This window comes from Mus caroli, unplaced genomic scaffold, assembly GCF_978045245.1.
Source record: "Mus caroli unplaced genomic scaffold, Mus_caroli_1 scaffold_6, whole genome shotgun sequence".
Classification (NCBI taxonomy): domain Eukaryota; kingdom Metazoa; phylum Chordata; class Mammalia; order Rodentia; family Muridae; genus Mus; species Mus caroli.
Genome location: NW_028227261.1, coordinates 145,360,438 through 145,380,057, shown reverse-complemented (window position 1 = coordinate 145,380,057; position 19,620 = coordinate 145,360,438). Strand labels below are relative to the sequence as shown.

The following is a 19,620-nucleotide window of genomic DNA, read 5'->3' as shown; positions in this document are numbered from 1 at the left end:
TAGCAGATCAGGATGTAGCTCTCAGCGACTGCTCCAGTGTCTGCCTGCAGTTGCCATATTCTCCAATGTGATAACAGTGAACTAACCTCTGAGTCTGTAAGCAAAGCCCCAATTAAATACTTTTCTCTTGTAAGAGTTGCCTTGGTCATGGTGTCTTTTCACAGCAGCATAACAGTGACTAAGGATGCCAAGTTGTCTACAGTCACACCAACTAAGAAAGCAAGAATTTGAATTCAGGTCGTGTTAGTTCAGTGTTTGAGACCCGCTTTCATGAAAACACATAATGCTAGAATCTAAAGACCCCAGGATGTATCTCCCCCGCACAGTTACTTCTCAAATCCTATTAGAAAGACTGTGGTTTGTGAAGCTTTTGGAGGCTGACCCCAGCAGCTTCCACATCATTTACTACTACAGGAAAATGATTTCTAACTTCTCAACAATTCTTTCAACAATCAAATGCTTACACAATCCATTTTCTCCACAGGTATTTCAGTTTCCTGTGGCGAGGAGCTACACACATGTGTGCATTCTATCTAGCTGAGTGTAGGAAGAACTGTAGATATAGCCTGTGCTGAACCGACTGGGTCACACACAGTATACTAATGCCTTCAACTTACCAAGTTGTTTAGGTGCAAAATGCTATTATTTAACAGCAAGAAGAGCTCAGGAAAAACATCCTACTGGTTAAAAGTGTTCTTATATGACCCTAGAAAAATAGGCTCTGGCGGCTATCTGAATATAGTCTCACTGCAATGCAAATGGAACACAGACTAATTTTGTGAGACAGATCTATGATTCTGGTGGAGAGAAAAGAGAGTGGGTAAAAAATTCAGCTGCAAGTGATTTAAAATTCACAGCTCTCCTAATGTAAAAATCTTAAGACTTAATACACCTTCTAAGATACCTGCTTTAAAAAAAAAAGCAAAATAAAAAGTAGTATGAACTTGTGGCAGATTAAAAATTAATTTTCTCCTAATTAATTTTTCTATATAAACCTTGGAGCCTTGGGAGATTCAGAAGGACACATGCTATAAAACATACTGTTCATTTGTACAGCAGTATATTGACAAAGTGGATGGCTACATACCTATTTGCCTTTACTGGTCACTAATGCCAGACTGCACTTTCCTGACTAAGGTCACTGCTGTTTCAGGTTCAGGCAGTGATGCTGGTCTTCAAGAGAATTATGAGGTCATAGGCTCTTAGCATAGTTCCAGTGTGGTTTAAAATGACTTCTTAGAAATGTGGAATAATCCTCAAAGCCCATACAATTCAGCCACTCCCTGGTGTGCTGTACAAATGAACTAATTTCCACTTGCTGGTAGCATGCATATCTACCAGTTCAAGTTTATTTAGCTTTGGACCAAAGTTGTTATTGAGCTAACTTACAGCCCTAAAATAGGACCTGCCGCAGATGATCTCAGATTTCCTAGCTTCTGTCATTTGAAATTATTACCTTGAAAGTACTTTTCAACCTGTGGATAGAGACCCATTTGCCAGGTTGAATGACCCTTTCATAGGGGTCACCTAAGGTGATCAGAAAATATTTGAATTATGGTTCATAACACTAGCAAAATTACAGTTATGAGGTAGCAAGAAAAAAAATTTGTGCTTTTGGAGCAGGTGAGGGAGCCATCTTGGGTCCCGGGTTCCTCAGAGACCAGTCTGCACAGGTCAGCTCACGGACTATAAAGGGTGAGCGAGCAGACTGCAGAAGCAACACAGCTTCTGGGACAGGCAGAAGCAACACAGCTTTTGGGACAGACCCCGTTTCGGGCTCAAAACATGCGGCACCTTCCCTGCCAGAGGAGAGGTGTCCGCCCAGAAGGGCTCTTTCAGAGCAGGTGATGGAGCCATCTTGGGTCCCGAATCCCTCAGAGTCTAGTCTGCACAGGTGAGAGTGCAGAATACAGAAGCTACACAGCTTCTGGGACAGGCAGAAGTGAAACAGGTTCTGGGACAGACCCCATTTCGAGCTCCAGACATCTGGGCATCTTCCTCACCAGGAGAGGTGTCTGCCCGGGAGGGCTCTGACCGCCAGAGCAGGTGAGGGAGCCATCTTGTGTCCCATTTCCCTTGGAGACCAGTCTGTGCAGGTGAGCATGCAGACTGCAGAGACAACACATACTTCAGCCAGGATGCAGGTCTGAACACCAGATATCTGTGCACCTTCCCTGCAAGAGGAGAGCTTGCCTGCAGAGAGAACTCTGACCACTGAGACTCAGGAGAGAGCTAGACTCCCAGGAATGCTGACAGAGGGTAGCAGAATCACAGAAGGAATAAGCTTCAACCAGAGACAACTAGAACAACTGACTCCAGAGATTATCAGATGGTAAAAGGCAAATGTAAGAATCTTACTAACAGAAACTAAAACCACTCGCCATCATCAGAACCCAGCACTCCCACCTCAGCCAGTCCTGGATACCCCAACACACCCGAAAAGCAAGACTTGGATTTAAAATCATATCTCATGATGCTGGTAGAGGACATCAAGAAGGGCTTTAATAACTCACTTAAAGATATACAGGAGAACACTGCTAAAGAGGTAGAAGTCCTTAAAGAATTACATGAAGACAAAACCAAACAGGTGATGGAATTGAACAAAACCATCCAAGATCTAAAAAGGGAAGTAGAAACAATAAAGAAAACACAAAGTGAGACAATGCTGGAGATAGAAACCCTAGGAAAGAAATCTGGAACCATAGATGCGAGCATCAGAAACAGAATACAAGAGATGGAAGAGAGAATCTCAGGTGCAGAAGATTCCATAGAGAACATGGGCACAACAATCAAAGAAAATGCAAAATGAGAAAAGATCCTAACTCAAAACATCCAGGAAATCCAGGACACAAAAGAAGACCAAACCTACGGATAATAGGAGTAGATGAGAATGAAGATGTTCAACTTAAAGGGCCAGCAAATATCTTCAACAAAATTATAGAAGAAAACTTCCCAATCCTAAGGAAAGAAATGTCCATGAACATACAAGAAGCCTACAGAATTCCAAATAGACTGGATCAGAAAAGAAATTCCTCCCGACACATAATAATCAGAACAGCAAATGCACTATATAAAGATAGAATAGTAAAAGTAGTAAGGGAAAAAGGTCAAGTAACATGTAAAGGCAAGCCTATCAGAATTACACCAGATTTTTCACCAGAGACTATGAAAGCCAGAAGATCCTGGACAGATGTTATACAGACACAAAGAGAACACAAATGCCAGCCCAGGCTACTATACCCATTAAAACTCTCAATTACCATAGATGGAGAAACAAAAGTATTCCATGATAAAATCAAATTCACAAAATATGTTCCCACGAATCCAGCCCTTCAAAGGATAATAAAGGGAAAACATCAACACAAGAACAGAAACTACACCCTAGAAAAAGCAAGAAAGCAATCCTTCAACAAACCTAAAAGAAGACAGCCACAAGAACAGAATTCCAACTTTAACAACAAAAATAACAGGAAGCAACAATTAGTTTTACTTAATTTCTCTTAACATCAATGGACTCAATTCCCCAATAAAACGACATAGACTAATAGACTGGCTACACAAACAGGACCCAACATTTTGTTGCTGGCAGGAAACCCACCTCAGGGAAAAGGACAGACACTACTTCAGAGTGAAAGGCTGGAAAACAATTTTCCAAGCAAATGGTCCCAAGAAACATGCTGAAGTAGCCATTCTAATATCGAATAAAATTGACTTCCAACCCAAAGTTATCAAAAAAGACAAGGAGGGGCACTTCATACTCATCAAAGGTAAAATCTACCAAGATGAACTCTCAATTCTGAATATCTATGCTCCAAATACAAGGGCAGCCACATTCATTAAAGAAACTTTAGTAAAGCTCAAAGCACACATTGCATCTCACACAATAATAGTGGGAGACTTCAACATCCCACTCTCAACAATGGACAGATCCTGGAAACAGAAAGTAAACAGAGACACATGGACAATAACAGAAGTTATAAAACAAATGGATTTAATAGATATCTGCAGAACATTTTATCCTAAAACAAAAGGATATACCTTCTTCTCAGCACCACATGGTACCTCTTCCAAAACTGACCATATAATTGGTCACAAAACAGGTCTCCACAGATACAAAAATATTGAAATTATCCCATGCATCCTTTCTGATCACCATGGACTAAGGCTGATCTTCAATAACAACATGAATAATACAAAGCCAACATTCACGTGGAAACTGAACAACACTCTACTCAATGATTCCTTGGTCAAGGAAGAAATAAAGAAAGAAATTAAAGACTTTTTAGAGTTTAATGAAAATGAAGCCACAACATACCCAAACTTATGGGACACAATGAAGGCAGTCCTAAGAGGAAAACTCATAGCCCTGAGTGCCTCCAAAAAGAAACTAGAGAGAGCATACACTAGTAGCCTGACAGCACACCTAAAAGCTCTAGAACTAAAGGAAGGAAATTTACCCAAGAGGAGTAGACAGAAGGAAATAATCAAACTCGGGGCTGAAATCAACCAAGTGGAAACAAAAAGAGCTATTCAAAGATTCAACCAAACCAGGAGCTGGTTCTTTGAGAAAATCAACAAGATAGATAAACCCTTAGCCAGACTCACTAGAGGGCACAGGGACAGTATCCTAATTAACAAAATCAGAAATGAAAAGGGAGACATAGCAACAGAACCTGAGGAAATCAAAAACATTGTAAGATCCTACTACAGAAGGCTATATTCAACAAAACTGGAAAACCTGGAAGAAATGGACAACTTCCTAGACAGATACCAGGTACCAAAGTTAAATCAGGATCAGATCAACAAGGTAAGCAGTCCCATATCCCCTAAAGAAATAGAAGCAGTCACCAATAGTCTTCCAACCAAAAACAGCCCAGGACCAGATTGGTTTAGTGCGTAGTTCTATCAGACCTTCAAAGAAGACCTAATTCCAACTCTTTTCAAACTATTTCACAAAATAAAAACAGAAGGTACTCTACCCAATTCATTCTATGAAGCCACAATTACTCTGATACCTAAACCACACAAAGATCCAACAAAGAAAGGAAACTTCAGACCAATTTCCCTTATGAATATCAATGCAAAAATACTCAATAAAATTCTTGCAAAACGAATCTGAGAACACATCAAAAACTATCATCATGACCAAGTAGGCTTCATCCCAGGGATGCAGGGATGGTTTAATATATGGAAATCCCTAAATGTAATCTATTATATAAACAAACTCAAAGACAAAAATCACATGATCATCTTGTTAGATGCTGAGAAAGCATTTGACAAAATCCAACACCCCTTCATGATAAAAGTCTGGAAAGAACAAGAATTCAAGGCCCATTCCTAAACATAATATAACCAATATACAGCAAACCAGTAGCCAACATCAAAGTAAATGGAGAGAAGCTGGAAGTAATCCCACTAAAATCAGGGACTAGACAAGGCTGTCCACTTTCTCCCTACCTATTCAACATAGTATTTAAAGTTCTAGACAGAGCAATCCGACAACAAAAGGAGATCAAGGGGATACAAATTGGAAAGGAGGAAGTCAAAATATCACTATTTGTAGATGAGATGATAGTATATATAAATGACCCCAAAAACTCCACAAGAGAACTCCTATACCTGATAAACACCTTCAGTGCAGTAGCTAGATATAAAATTAACTCAAATAAATCAATGGCCTTTCTCTACACAAAGGAAAAATGGGCTGAGAAAGAAATTAGGGAAACAACACCCTTCACAATAGTCACAAATAATATAAAATACCTTGGTGTGACTCTAACTAAGGAAGTGAAAGATCTGTATGATGAGAACTTCAACTCTCTGAAGAAAGAAATTGAAGACAATCTCAAGATGGAAAGATCTCCCATGCTCATGGATTGGCAGCATTAATATAGTCAAAATGGCTATTCTGCCAAAAGCAATCTACAGATTCAATGCAATCCCCATCAAAATTCCAACTCAATTCTTCACTGAGATAGAAAGGACAATTTGCAAATTCATCTGGAATAATAAAAAACCTAGGATAGCAAAAACTATTCTCAACAATAAAAGAACCTCTGGTGGAATCACCATGCCTGACATTAAGCTGTACTACAGAGCAATTGTGATAAAAAACTGTATGTTACTGTTACAGTGACAGACAGGTAGATCGATGGAATAGAATTGAAGACCCAGAAATGAATCCACACACCTATGGTCACATGATCTTTGACAAGGGCGTTAAAACCATCCAGTGGAAAAAAATGACAGCATTTTCAACAAATGGTGCTGGCACAACTGGTGGTTATCATGTAGAAGAATGCGAATTGATCCATTTTTATCTCCTTGTACAAAGTTCAAGTTTAAGTGGATCAAAGACCTCCACATAAGACCAGAGACACTGAAATTAATAGAGGAGAAATTGGTGAAAATCCTCGAAGATATGGGCACAGGGAAAAAATTCCTAAACAGAACAGCAATGACTTGTGCTCTAAGATCAAGAATTAACAAATGGGACTTCATAAAAATGCAAAGCTTTTGTAAGGCAAAAGACACTGTCAATAAGACAAAAAGGCCACCAACAGATTGGGAAAGGATTTTTACCAATCCTAAATCTGATAGGGGATTAATATCCAACATATTTAAAGAGCTCAAGAAGTTAGACTCCAGAAATTCAAATAACCCCATTAAAAATGGGGTACAGAGCTAAAATAGAATTCTCAACTGAGGAATACCAAATGGCTGAGAAGCACATGAAAAAAAAAATGTTCAACATCCTTAATCATCAGGGAAAAGCAAATCAAAACAACCTTAAGATTCCATCTCACACCAGTCAGAATGGCTAAGATCAAAAATTCAGGTGACAGCAGACGCTGGTGAGGATGTGGAGAAAGAGGCACACTCCTCCATTGCTGGTGGAATTGCAAGCTTGTACAACCACTCTGGAAGTCAGTTTGGAGGTTCCTCAGAAAAGTGGACATAATACTACTGGAAGATCCAGCAATACCTCTCCTGGGCATATACCCAGAAGATATTCCAACTGGTAATAAGAACACATGCCCTACTATGTTCATAGCAGCCTTATTTATAATAGCCAGAAGCTGGAAAGAACCCAGATATCCCTCAACAGAAGAATGGGTACAGAAAATGTGGTACATTTACACAATGGAGTACTACTCAGCTATTAAAAACAATGGATTTATGAAATTCTTGGACAAATGGATGTATCTGGAGGATATCATCCTTAGTGAGGTAGCCCAATCACAAAAGAAGTCATTATATATGCACTCACTGATACATGGATATTAGCCCAGAAACATAGAACACCCAAGATACAATTTGCAAAACACAAGACAATCAAGAAGAGGGAAGACCAATGGATGGATACTTCATTCCTCCTTAGAATAGGGAACAAAATACCCATGAAAGGAGTTACAGAGACAAAGTTTGGAGCTAAGACGAAAGGATGGACTATCCAGAGACTACCCCACCCGGGGATCCATCCCATAATCAGCCACCAAACCCAGACACTATTGGGCCAGCAAGATTTTGCTGAAGGGACCATGGTATAGCTGTCTTGTATGAGGCTATGCCAGTGCTTGGCAAAAACAGAAGTGGATGCTCACAGTCATCTATAAGATGGAACATGGGGCCCCCAATGGAGAAGCTAAAGAAAGCACCCAAGGAGGAGGTGAAGGGGTCTGCAACCCCATAGGTGGAACAAAAATATGAACTAACCAGTACCCCCAGAGTTCATGTCTCTAGCTGCATATGAAGCAGAAGATGGCCTAGTCGGCCATTGTTGGGAAGAGAGGCCCCTTGGTATTGCAAACTTTATATGCCCAGGTACAGGGGAACGCCAGGGCCAAGAAGTGGGAATGGGTGGGTAGCGGAGTGGGGGGAGGGTATGGGGGACTTTTGGGATAGCATTTGAAATGTAAATGAAGAAAATACCCAATAAAAATATATTAAAAATTTTAAAAAAACAAAAAAAATTAAAAAGAAAATAAAACAATAAAAAATTATTTTTTGTACAACCCTGAGATTCCACCTCACACCAGTCAGAATGGCTAAGATCAAAAATTCAGGTGACAGCAGATGCTGGCGAGGATGTGGAGAAAGAGGAACACTCCTCCATTGTTGGTGGGATTGCAAGCTTGTACAACCACTCTGGAAATCAGTCTGGCGGTTCCTTAGAAAATTGGACATAGTACTACTGGAGGATCCAGCAATACCTCTCCTGGGCATATATCCAGAAGATGTCCCAACCGGTAAGAAGGACACATGCTCCACTATGTTCATAGCAGCCTTATTTATAATAGCCAGAAGCTAGAAAGAACCCAGATGCCCCTCAACAGAGGAATGGATACAAAAAATGTGGTACATTTACACAATGGAGTACTACTCAGCTATTAAAAAGAATGAATTTATGAAATTCATAGCCAAATGGATGGACCTGGAGGGCATCATCCTGAGTGAGGTAACACAATCACAAAGGAACTCACACAATATGTACTCACTGATAAGTGGATATTAGCCCAAAACTTAGGATACCCAAGATATAAGATACAGTTTGCTAAACACATGAAACTCAAGAAGAATGATGAATGAAGTGTGGACACTATGCCCCTCCTTAGAATTGGGAACAGAATACCCATGGAAGGAGTTACAGAAACAAAGTTTGGAGCTGTGATGAAAGGATGGACCATCTAGAGACTGCCATATCCAGAGATCCATCCCATGATCAGCATCCAAACGCTGACACCATTGCATTCACTAGCAAGATTTTGCTGAAAGGACCCAGATATAGCTATCTCTTGTGAGACTATGCCGGGGCCTGGCAAACACAGAAGTGGATTCTCACAGTCAGCTAGTGGATGGATCACAGGGCCCCCAATGGAGGAGCTGGAGAAAGTACCCAAGGAGCTGAAGGGATCCGCAATCCTATGGGTGGAACAACATTATGAACTAACCAGTACCCCGGAGCTCTTGACTCTAGCTGCATATGTATCAAAAGATGGCCTAGTCGGCCATCACTGGAAAGAGAGGCCCATTGGACATGCAAACTTTATATGCCCCAGTACAGGGGAATGCCAGGGCCAAAAAAATGGGAATGGGTGGGTAGGGAAGTGGCGGGGAGGGTATGGGGGACTTTTGGGATAGCATTGGAAATGTAATTGAGGAAAAGATGTAATAAAAAAAATTATTTTTTGTGGTTGTGGGTTACCACAAGAAGAAGAACTGCATCAAAGGGTCTTATCATTAGGAAAACTGAGAGCCACTGAGCTAGTTTTCCGGGAAGAACCTTGAGAAAATGCCTCCATCTGATTACCTGGAAACAAGTAATTGATGTGGCTATAGTTAGCTGTATTGCCAATCAACTGACTGAGGGTCTGGTCGGCTGTCCAGATACACAGTGTAAGTAGACAAGGGAGTTCTCTGAGTGCTGGCCTTTGGCGGCTCATTTCCCTCCAAGGTTGGCAGTGATAAGAAGCAACAGCAAGCAGAAAGGAACAAGAAGCCCTGTTACCTCCTGCCGCAGGCCTCTGGGATCAGGACTCCTTGCCCTGGACCTGTTGAGCTTTTTAGGCAGGTCTAGGAAGCCAGGATTCCTGAACCTTTGCTTGCAGCTGCTGTTGCAGCCTCTAGGCTGATCTAGTATATCTCCATTCTTCAGGCCTTGACAGTAGCTAGTGTCACAGCTCTGCCCAGGCCTAGAAAGTAGGTTCCTTAGCTCATAACACTGCCAGTGTCATAATCCAGATCTGAGACCCTTGGCCTTACACACTTAGCTCTCTGGTGACAAAGGCCTGCAGGTTCTCTGTCCCATCTCCTTGAAGCATCTGGTTCTTCTTCACTGTCAGCTCTCCACTCTTTCTTGCTGTCTCTCTACTACTCTACTTCAGCCACCTTTCTTTTTGCTGCTCTGGCTAACTTTGAACTGTCCAGCAGCTTCAGAGGCCTGAGATTTGGCTAGCTCTACCTTCCTCAACCTGGCTTGTCCCCAGCAATCACTGCTACTGCCCTGTGTCTGCTGTCTTCTGTTGTTTCTGAGCTGTTGTTACCAGCTCAGCATACATTACTAAGTATAGTCAAGGAAAGGCTATTTTTTTTTAATGGACTTGATATTACAATACTAGGTAAAGCACAGAGAAGTATATTCCAGTTCGCTTTATTAACCAAAGAGCCTTGCTTAGGTTTGGCCCAATCACAGCCGAGCACCAGTCAGTGCTGTCTTGCTGCACACAGCCAGGGAAGAGCTCCCTTCAGTGATCTGAATGCATATGGTTGCAGGGACACCCGGAGCTCATTTAAGCTTGAGATAGCAAAGACTAGTACAAAGTTCAGCTTTCAGAGGCTGAGTTAATCAGCTATGATCAGCACTTAGCTTTGCGAAGATATGTAAGTAGGGTTGCACACAGATGGGATTGGTAAAAGTGCTCCCAGCTGGTTATATGATAGACCTTTTGCTGAAGATAGCTGTGGCAGGACAACTGTCCAATAAATGTCATGTAGGGAGTCACATGATCCATCCCCACCATCTTTGCTTATTTATAGGTAAGTGGATACTAGGAGTACTTACAGTAACAACTTAGTGAATGTGTCATTAATATTGATAGTAACTTTAACAGATTTTAACAGTGCGTTGCTGGTGCCTGATACTTGCCCAGTGACACAGGAAGAAATGCCTCCTCTGCCCCCCACCCATGTTTCTTCTCATCAAGGCTGTGAAGTTGGGCCTAGGAATATAGTTCAAGCCACATTGCTTAGGATTGAGCCTACTTCTGACTACATGTTAATACAAAAAAAACCATTTTAGATAGAATAGAGATCTATGCAGATGTCAAGTGTATGCTTTTGAAATGGTATCAGCCCTAAACAATATTAGGGTCCCTAAGTCCAACAGTGTCAGTGTCAAAGAATAAATAAGAAGATACAGGAAGCAGGAGGTGAAGGTAGAGGAAGAGCCTGGAATTAAGTATCTACTAGCCAAGGAACACAAAGGCTAAGAAGCAGCCCCAGAATGATAGGAGAGGTACAAATGGCCTCTTTGAGTCTCTGAAGGAGCCAGCCCTGCAAACACCTGGATCTCACACTCTGACAGAATAATGAACTTCTGTTGCCTTATATCATCTAGCATGTAGCCATTTATAAATTCCCAAAGAAGCTAATACAAATAGGCAGTTTGTTTTTATAGCTTAGTCTTCTGGGTTGTAACACAGGGATTTTAATAAGCCTGATTACCTGGAATTACTGTTAAGAATGATGTTGTACCTAATGTGCTTAGAAGTGGCGGCGTCGCAGCTGTGTCACTGGCATTAATAACACACTCGTGACAGTACCGAGAAGCATCTGGATAATACCGCTGAGTGACAGGATCAAAGACAGTCCTTTACGTCATTTTTCTCTGTGTCTTATAAATTATTTCCAAGGGACACACAATCTCATCTTACAATCAGAAGGCATTAGTAAATGTGAGATGATATTTTAAGGTGTAAGGCTACATGTCTTGCAAGCTCAATATCAGAGAAAAAAATCAATGTTGTGTTTTGTGTTGTAGTGATGGTATGTTTACAGGACTCACACCCTGGCAGGAATCCCATGGTTCCAGGGAAGCAGGAATCTGATTATCAAGATCTGAGAACTACAGCAAACAAACTGCCGTGGGTAACCTACTCTTTCAGCAGGCCAGGTGTCAGGCTCTGAAAAAAAAAAAAAAATCGCTGCCTGGCACCCAGCACAAGGAAGCCCGACTTCTTTCCTGGTATGCTTGTTTTGACACTTGGTCCTTGCACGATGTATCACAGAATGAAGCTTGCGTATTTGGTTTGAAAGCCTTTGTATTCTAAATCTTTACAGACTATAGGCTATTCAGTTTCCCCAGTATATGCACTTTAAACAGTATATAGAACGTAGGTAACTCAACCCATTTCTTTTATGAAAAGCACTATTCTGTCAATGAAATGCTAAACCCATTCTAAGCACCACTGAGTTAAGGATTAAGGATGAGAATGCACCCCTGACAGCAGGGATGAAGAAGGACTGCTGACAGGCAGCCATGGTGAGGAGCAACACTCTCCATGCTCCCAGCTCCTCTGCAGAATCAACTCAGTGCCTCGTAATAGGCAAATGGGTGGAGAGCACTTTTTAAAAATGACTGTGAATTTGCAAAATAGACAGCCTGCAAATTACTGTTGTTAGTAGCTCTTTAGTGTCACATGAACTAGAGTGTATTTTAGCTCAGCAGACACTGATAGTCTGCAAGTTAATATCCCATTGAGAGTCCTCTAGGTGAGCTGTTTGACCTCTGGTGAGAATCTAGGGTGGGTGGTTTAAAATTCATGGAGGCGATAGCAGTGGCTTGCATCCTCAAGTGTGACCATGAGACACACTGATGCAAAGGTACATCCAAATGGCCAGTTCCAGGAAAGATCAATGGTGGTTTGAATGTGCTTAGCCCAAAGGAAGTGGTACTAATAGGAAGTGTGGCCTTGTTGGAATAGGTGTGGCCTTGTTCAAGGAAGTGTGTCACTGTGTAGGTGGGCTTTGAGGTCTCCCAGTGCCCAAGCTCCAGCCATTGTGGAAGAGACCCATCCTCTACATGCCTTTGGGTCAAGATGTAGAACTCTCAGCTCTTCCAGAACCATCCTTCCCACCATGATGATAATGGGCTGAACCTCTGAGACTGCAAGCCAGCCCTAATGAAATGTTTTCCATTATAAGAGTTGCTGTGGTCATGATGTCTCTTCACAGCAATAAAATCCTAACTAAGACAGTCACCTACTATTCTGAGCTCTCAGAGTCTTTGTGGTTATACCTCTGGCTCTACTCACCCACTCTCCTGCCTGCCTGCACATCTGCCTGCCTGCCTGCCTGCCTGCCTGCCTGCCTGCCTGCCTGCCTGCCTGCCTGCCTGCCCGCCTGTCTGCCTGCCTGCCTGCCTGCCATGACCATCCTTCTAGCTGAGCTTGATTCTTCATCCTCAGGTCTCTGAAGTCAAGGATCAGTTCCACACTTTCCTACCTATGCCTAAAGGGATGCTTAACTGAGTAATTTGGTTATAAGTATGTAAGAAGGAAGGAGGGACTAAAGGAAGGAAAAGAGGAAGAGAGGGGGAGAGAGAGGGACAAAAGAGGGAGTAAGAGACAAAACATGCATGGAAATGGTTGAAAGCCACCAAACAAGTTCTAGATACTATCCTGTATTCAGGAAGGAGAACTGGAAGATTCTATCCACTTTCTTCCCATAACACCCCCTCTCCATAACTGTCATCTCAGTTATCAGTCAAGCTGCCCCTCAGAGCTCCTGCCAAGTTCCACTCGCAAACCTCTGTCTTCAGACTCGACTTTATCCTAGTTCTAACCAGCTCTTTGATAGTTCCTCTCTGTTCCAATAGCAATGTAAATAAAATAGGTATAAGCACTAAATTCATTTTCCTTTCCATTAACTTGCCTCATATATTTCCAGTTGTCAATGTGTCCGGGCACCAGCATCTTCCTGCTGAAGACTGAACAAGGAGAGCTATCTTGGACTTCTTCTGTTACCACACTCTGAGGAGTTCCCTGAGCCCACCCTCTCATATCTCCTGCTTCTTTAGTCTCCATCTCGTTCCAGCATCCAGGTTTTACTCTGCTTCACCTTGGAACATTTCACTGTGTCAATTACTGAGGATGCTCTCATCTCTCCCTTCAGACAACAGACCCTGACAAGGAGCGGAGCCATAAGTTTGGCATCAGAAGCTTCCTTCCTAGGAACTGGCCATGGCCGTACTCCCTTCCTTATCCTCCTCCTCATGTGCTCTCACTCTTGGCTGCTGAACCACAAAGTGTTGCTCAGATTCAGCATCCTTATTTTTGTAGGTATTTCAGAGTGTTTTCCTCTCAGTTTTCAATACCCATAACCCTCTTGTATAAAAACAAATACACAAGAAAACTGCAAGAACAAAACAAAACACTACCCCAGATTCCCAAACCTCAGGGACAAGTGACCCATTTGTAACTTTGACTTGTGCTCCCCTCGGGCTCATGTAGTACCAGTTCTCTTACAATCTTCCTGATCATGTATGTCTAGGCGAGGGGGGTCCCTTGTGGTCCGACGGTGAGTGTCCCATAACATTTGTTGTCCTTTCTATTCTATCCCCTCTCATAGACAATAAGGGCTGTAGAAGATAACTTCCTGATTTCTCATGTCTAGGAGCTTCCATTTCAGCATGATCGGCAGGCTAACAGACATTAACAGCAATGATGGCTGGCCAGAACAACCACTGAGACACACAGCACTGAGCACATAGCTCAAGATGGCAAAGGGCGGGCCTTATTTTTATGAACTGAAATTGGATCCTAGTAATTGGTATACTTCGAATACATAAAACAACTATCTAGATAACTCCTCAAAAAGACCAGAGCTTATGAGGCTTGTTCAGTGTGTCTTGAGCCAAGTGTGCCTTGTTCACAAGAGGGCAAATCAGCTGCTGTGATTAGAAGAGGAGAAAGCACGATGTGAGGTGAGTCCTACCATTTACCATGGCCTTGCTGATCTCAGGAAGAGGATCAAGTGCCTCTTAGGATTGTACACTTTACCATCATACAACCCTGAAGAGTCAGTATTGTTGCCACATTTTATAAGCAGGAAGCTGAGATTTAAGGAGATTAACTGACTAGTCAAAGTTACATAGTGGTAGTCACTCACAGAACCATGTTGCTGCCTCTAGAGCAAAATGCAAATGCCCACTGGGTGATGTCTTCAAGGAGCAAGACTTCCTATACATATACATAACTCAATCTGTGGGAGCTTAAGGCAAGTGAATTGACTCTGAATGCAAGGCTGTCCACCTTGAAGAACCAAGGCAGCTGGGCAGGCAGATGAGTGCTCTGGGGGTAAATGGCAGACCTGCTCTGACTGTGGATGACATCTCTCCAACCAGGAAGCACAAAGAAGGTCACAAAGTAAAGTCTGGATGCAAATGACGTCATTCTTGTATACTACAGTGACCAAGAAAGGGACATGAGCCCATGGACCACAGACTTTCTATAAGGACATCTGCTGTTGAGGGATGGGTACAAAAGAAACTGACAAAGGAAACATACCTGGTCTCATTGGCACACCGGATCTTGCAGCCTTCCTTGGGGATCACTAACCCCAGATGCATTCGGAGCCTGCAGTTTGTGGGTCCTGTATGAGGCCACACATGAGTTCCAGGGTGCATGATGGAATATTTGATCTGTATCGAAAGTATGACACCCAATCATCATTAAACAAGGCGTGGAGAGGCAGCAGAATCAAGATCAATTCATATGAGAGTCTTTGTAACCCTTGGGACTTATATTCATATCTTATTTGAAGTGAAGGAGCCAAAAAACAAGCAGTCTAATTTCCCACAAAGTGACATAATACTCAACATTTTCGACCTTCAAATTTTGACATCAACCACATGAAATTATGTTTCATTAAAAAGCGAATGGGAAAAGAGACATCCATTGTGCCAAGGGAAATAACTGTGATTTTTTTAAAGGTCAGCTCTGCCTCTTTCCTGACAACAAACTGTCTTCTTCCCATCTCTGAAAACACCCTTGGTACCTGTCCTCTTCTGCATCCTGTTGTTTCGGAAAACTTTTCTAGTAAAGTACAGGTCTTAGGAGCTCCTTTACAGGCGTTCTCATTCTTCCTTCCTAGAACAAAACATGATAAAACTACTGAGAGAAGCAAATCCCAGTTGTCATGGTGCATCTGTGCTCTCAGCTATTCTGCAATTTAACTAGGAGGATTACTTGAGCCTAGGAGTTCAAGATCAACCTGATCACATAATGAGATACTACTGAAACACACACACACACACACACACACCACACACAACCAAACTGCAGTAAAACTTTTTCTCATCTTATTTGAGCCAGTGTACTTGTATGATCACCTTTGCTGTTGGAATGTGAAGGCCAAGAGAAAGACAGTTAAAGGTCAATGTCATTGTAGGGTTCTTATATGTGTAAAAGTGAGAGAAATGAGTGTATAATTCAGATTATAAGGAGACAGATCATCCATTTCTTGTTTTAGAGATGGATAAGGGACACAAAGGCCACGGGCAAATACTAGAATCTGAAGTCTGTTGAAGGATAATGACTTGGTTTTAGCAAGTGAAACCCACTGAAGACCTCTGAGCTATGCCTTCATGTCACTAGTTTGTCAAATTATTGTAGTACACAGAAATTAATACAGTCTCTAAGAAAGGAGAATACTTTATGCTCTATGCCTAACGTGAAATGCATTTCTAAGAGATAGCAAAACATTTTTCATTGGAATTTAGTGTATTTTTCAATATATTAAGAATCATATGTTGCTAAAGTGACATTTAAAAAACATTATAAAGCGACATGAAGAACATCAGGATCTTTAAGCAAAAAGTATTTTTTATGAGTAATTATATCAAGAACAGATTCTAAGACTTCATCTTCAGCATCTTGGACCATGTAAACTTTCTCCACACTCTTCTTGAGAAGATGTGCTCAGAATGTATACAGTACCACTAGCTTTCACGGAGGAGGAAAACAACAGGATTTTGTTTTGTTTTGTTTTTTAAAGAAAGAGAATTTTGTTTTTCTATTCAAAATTCCTATAAAAGAAATTACATCTAAAGATGAGTTTGACTTTAATGTTCATGTTCACTAAGATAATCTTATGCTGAGAACAAAATGAGTTCTAAGAGATATAGCACCATGGCTTTCTGCCTCTGTCAAGTGGATCACTAAACTTAGGAAATGGTTTCTACCATTTCATTAGCTCTTTGCAGATGAACTTTTTGCTTTTAAATCAAGTACATTGCTATGTGCTCTTTTTAGTTAGTAATATTGTGCCCTAATGAGCCAAACAATGTAAGCCAGCTTGAAAGAGTAGCAAACAAATGTATAAACCATCATAATGGACTCTTTAGCCCTGGTTTTCCAGGGCATCTATAAGCAAGGTTTTAGGAGGGCTAGTAGGGGACTAGGCTGCTCAAGTTGAAGCTGGGTGAAGTCTGGTAGCTTGAAGCCACCGGAGCAGCTGGGTTCTCCTCCACCCATTGGTAGGGCCTGAGCTTGTGTAACACCTGATTGGTCAGTTGTGCCAAGACTACCAAATCGATCCTGTCACCAGGACTTCCTCTGGTGAGGTCTGAGTTTTAACCTTTAGGGACGTAAAAAGTGAGGATCCCTAATTTACATATCCATAAGCTGAAACTAACTGAGCTTTCTGGCTTTCTGGTATAGTGTTCAAGTGACCTCAGGTCTAGACCATGCTTTGATCATAAACACTCAACTGACAAAGTCCATGCCCTTATTCCCAGGTCAGAAAACCTTGGAAGCCTGAACTATTTCTGACCAGACATAGTTGATCTCAAGCATCAGGGAACCAACCAGCTTGTATATCTCGTGTAGTCCTAAGGTATAGAGTCTCTTTCAGGAGAAGGTTGGCAGTAGTGGTTCAACATCCACAGCTTGCAACCCATTGTTTTTAGTATCCACATGTGACTGGAAAGACGCACTCAACACACAATTCCCATATTGCTCACTACGGTCAGACCAGACGCTTAGAGTGATGTATGATGTTCACTGTAGCCAGGAAGGAGGTTACTCAGGTCTTGTTATGCAGAGGACAAACCAACACACAGAGAGGTACCACACTTAATGGGAGAGCAGAGAGTTAGCAATTACAGTGCACCTGTCATAGATGCAACATCTAGGCTTTTAGATAGGCCTTGTGGTGAGCACATCTGTGAGGGAATTTTTGCTTAATTAAATCATTTGAAATGGGAAGGATCCACTTCTAATCTGGATCGTTGAGGTGGGGAGTCACCTCTTTAGTCCAGATTTTTTGAGGTGGGAAGACACATCTCTAATCTGGGCCACATTTCTGCTGGAAGCCTATTTAAAGGACTTGGAAGAAGGCAGCTTCTCTCATTATCTTCTGGCTCTTGACCTCACTAGCAAGTCCATTTCTTCAGTGGCATTAGAGCCTACTTCTTCAGGATTCCCACTTATACTGAAGACCAACTGAGCCATCCAGCCTCATGGACTGAACAACTCTTGTATTCTTGCATCTTCTTTCCATAGGCAGCCATTGTTGGATTAGCAGGACTACAGCCTATAAGTCATTCTAATCAATCCTTTCTCTCTCTCTCTCTCTCTATATATATATATATCTATATATAGATATAGATATAGATATAGATATAGATATAGATATAGATATAGATAGATAGATATAGATTCATTTTATAAGTTCTTTTATTCTAGAGAACCATGACTAACCCAGGCCTCAGCACTGCCTCTTTGTTGCCCTTTACTAATGAGTTCCTGTTACACTGCAACCCTGCAGAGTCACTGGCATATACTGAATACTCTTCTTCCAGTATTCACTGGTAGTGGGAATCACTCTATACTCGACGCACCTACTTTCTTTACTCTTTTCAAGGAGATTCAGGGCATGCCCACACGTAGATCAAGAGAGAATACATTCAGGACTGTAAACAAGGACCATGATTTCCAAATCCTCAAGAACACATCCTCATTTTGTTACATCACAGGTTACAAGGCAGGAGGCATTCAGTTAAGTCTGTGATTGCATAAGGAATGCCCAGTGTTGCTAACAGTGAATTTGCTTGTGCTTTTTATTATTTGTCACCAAAGTTAATTCTTAACAAGCAGCAAACTTGGCTTTTTTGGGACAATGGCTCTGGCAAGAGATCTAACAGTCAATACAGATATAAAAGAATAATGCTCCACTTGCATATGACTTTATCAGGTATATTCATGGAGCTAGAGATGTGGGTATATTCTTCTTAATATTCAGAGAAGAGAAATTTCATTTTACATGACAACTCTGATCAATGCTAGTGGCTGCTCAACACAACACTGTAAACTAAGCTTGTTGTTTCCAAGCCCTGTGCATTAAAATACAGTTTCCAATCACATTCTATCCTTGCTGCAAGCAGACTGCAGAGGAGGACTTAAAGCTTCAGTCATCCTGAAGTGGTGAGAATTGTTAGTACCATTTGCCCTAGGCTCTAGAATAAAGATGTGTGATATGCGTTTCCTTTGTACTTTAGTCATGGTTGGCAATATTTTTTAATTTGTGAGTCACACATATTTAACAGTAGTCACATAGTAATTTGTTAGACTTCTAGCAAGCAAGCCCAGGGTCTCGTACAACCCAGGCTAGAGCTCTAACACTGACTCAGGCCCTTAGCACTGTAGGGATCCATGTTACAAACTTATTGGTGAAGAAAATATATGGTATCTGTCAGTTCTATCATTCTTCAGAGTTAGAAAATTGATCTTTCTTATATTTCTGGCTTTGAGTCTAGCCTTTAACTGCTGAGCCACATCATAATTTGGACAAAGTGGCAGCCTATAGAATGGGGAAAGATTTTAACCAACTACACATCTGGTAGAGGGCTAATATCCAAAATATTTAAGGAACTCAAACAATTAGTATCAAGAAAACAACCCAATTATAAAATGGGGTACATATCTAAATAGAGAATTCTCAACAGAGAAATCTCAAATGGCTGAGAAGAAATGTTCAGCATCCTTAGCCATTAGGGAAATGCAAACCAAAACTGCTTTGAGATTCCATATAACTAATGTCAGAATGGCTACCATCAACAAA

At 41.5% G+C, this 19,620-nt stretch overlaps 1 protein-coding gene across 15 annotated transcripts in view; it reads right to left on the bottom strand.

Annotated features, from left to right (window-relative positions):
* Window positions 1–19,620, bottom strand: part of Asph (aspartate beta-hydroxylase) — a 209,783-nt gene that overhangs the window by 10,920 nt on the left and 179,243 nt on the right. For all 15 annotated transcript variants that reach the window (XM_029476170.2, XM_085839501.1, XM_029476159.2 and 12 more), the window contains 2 exons: window positions 15,556–15,647; window positions 15,066–15,199 (listed from right to left, as the gene is read on the bottom strand). In XM_029476170.2, coding sequence (XP_029332030.1) covers window positions 15,066–15,199; window positions 15,556–15,647 — 226 coding nt within the window. The remainder of the gene's footprint in view (window positions 1–15,065; window positions 15,200–15,555; window positions 15,648–19,620) is intronic.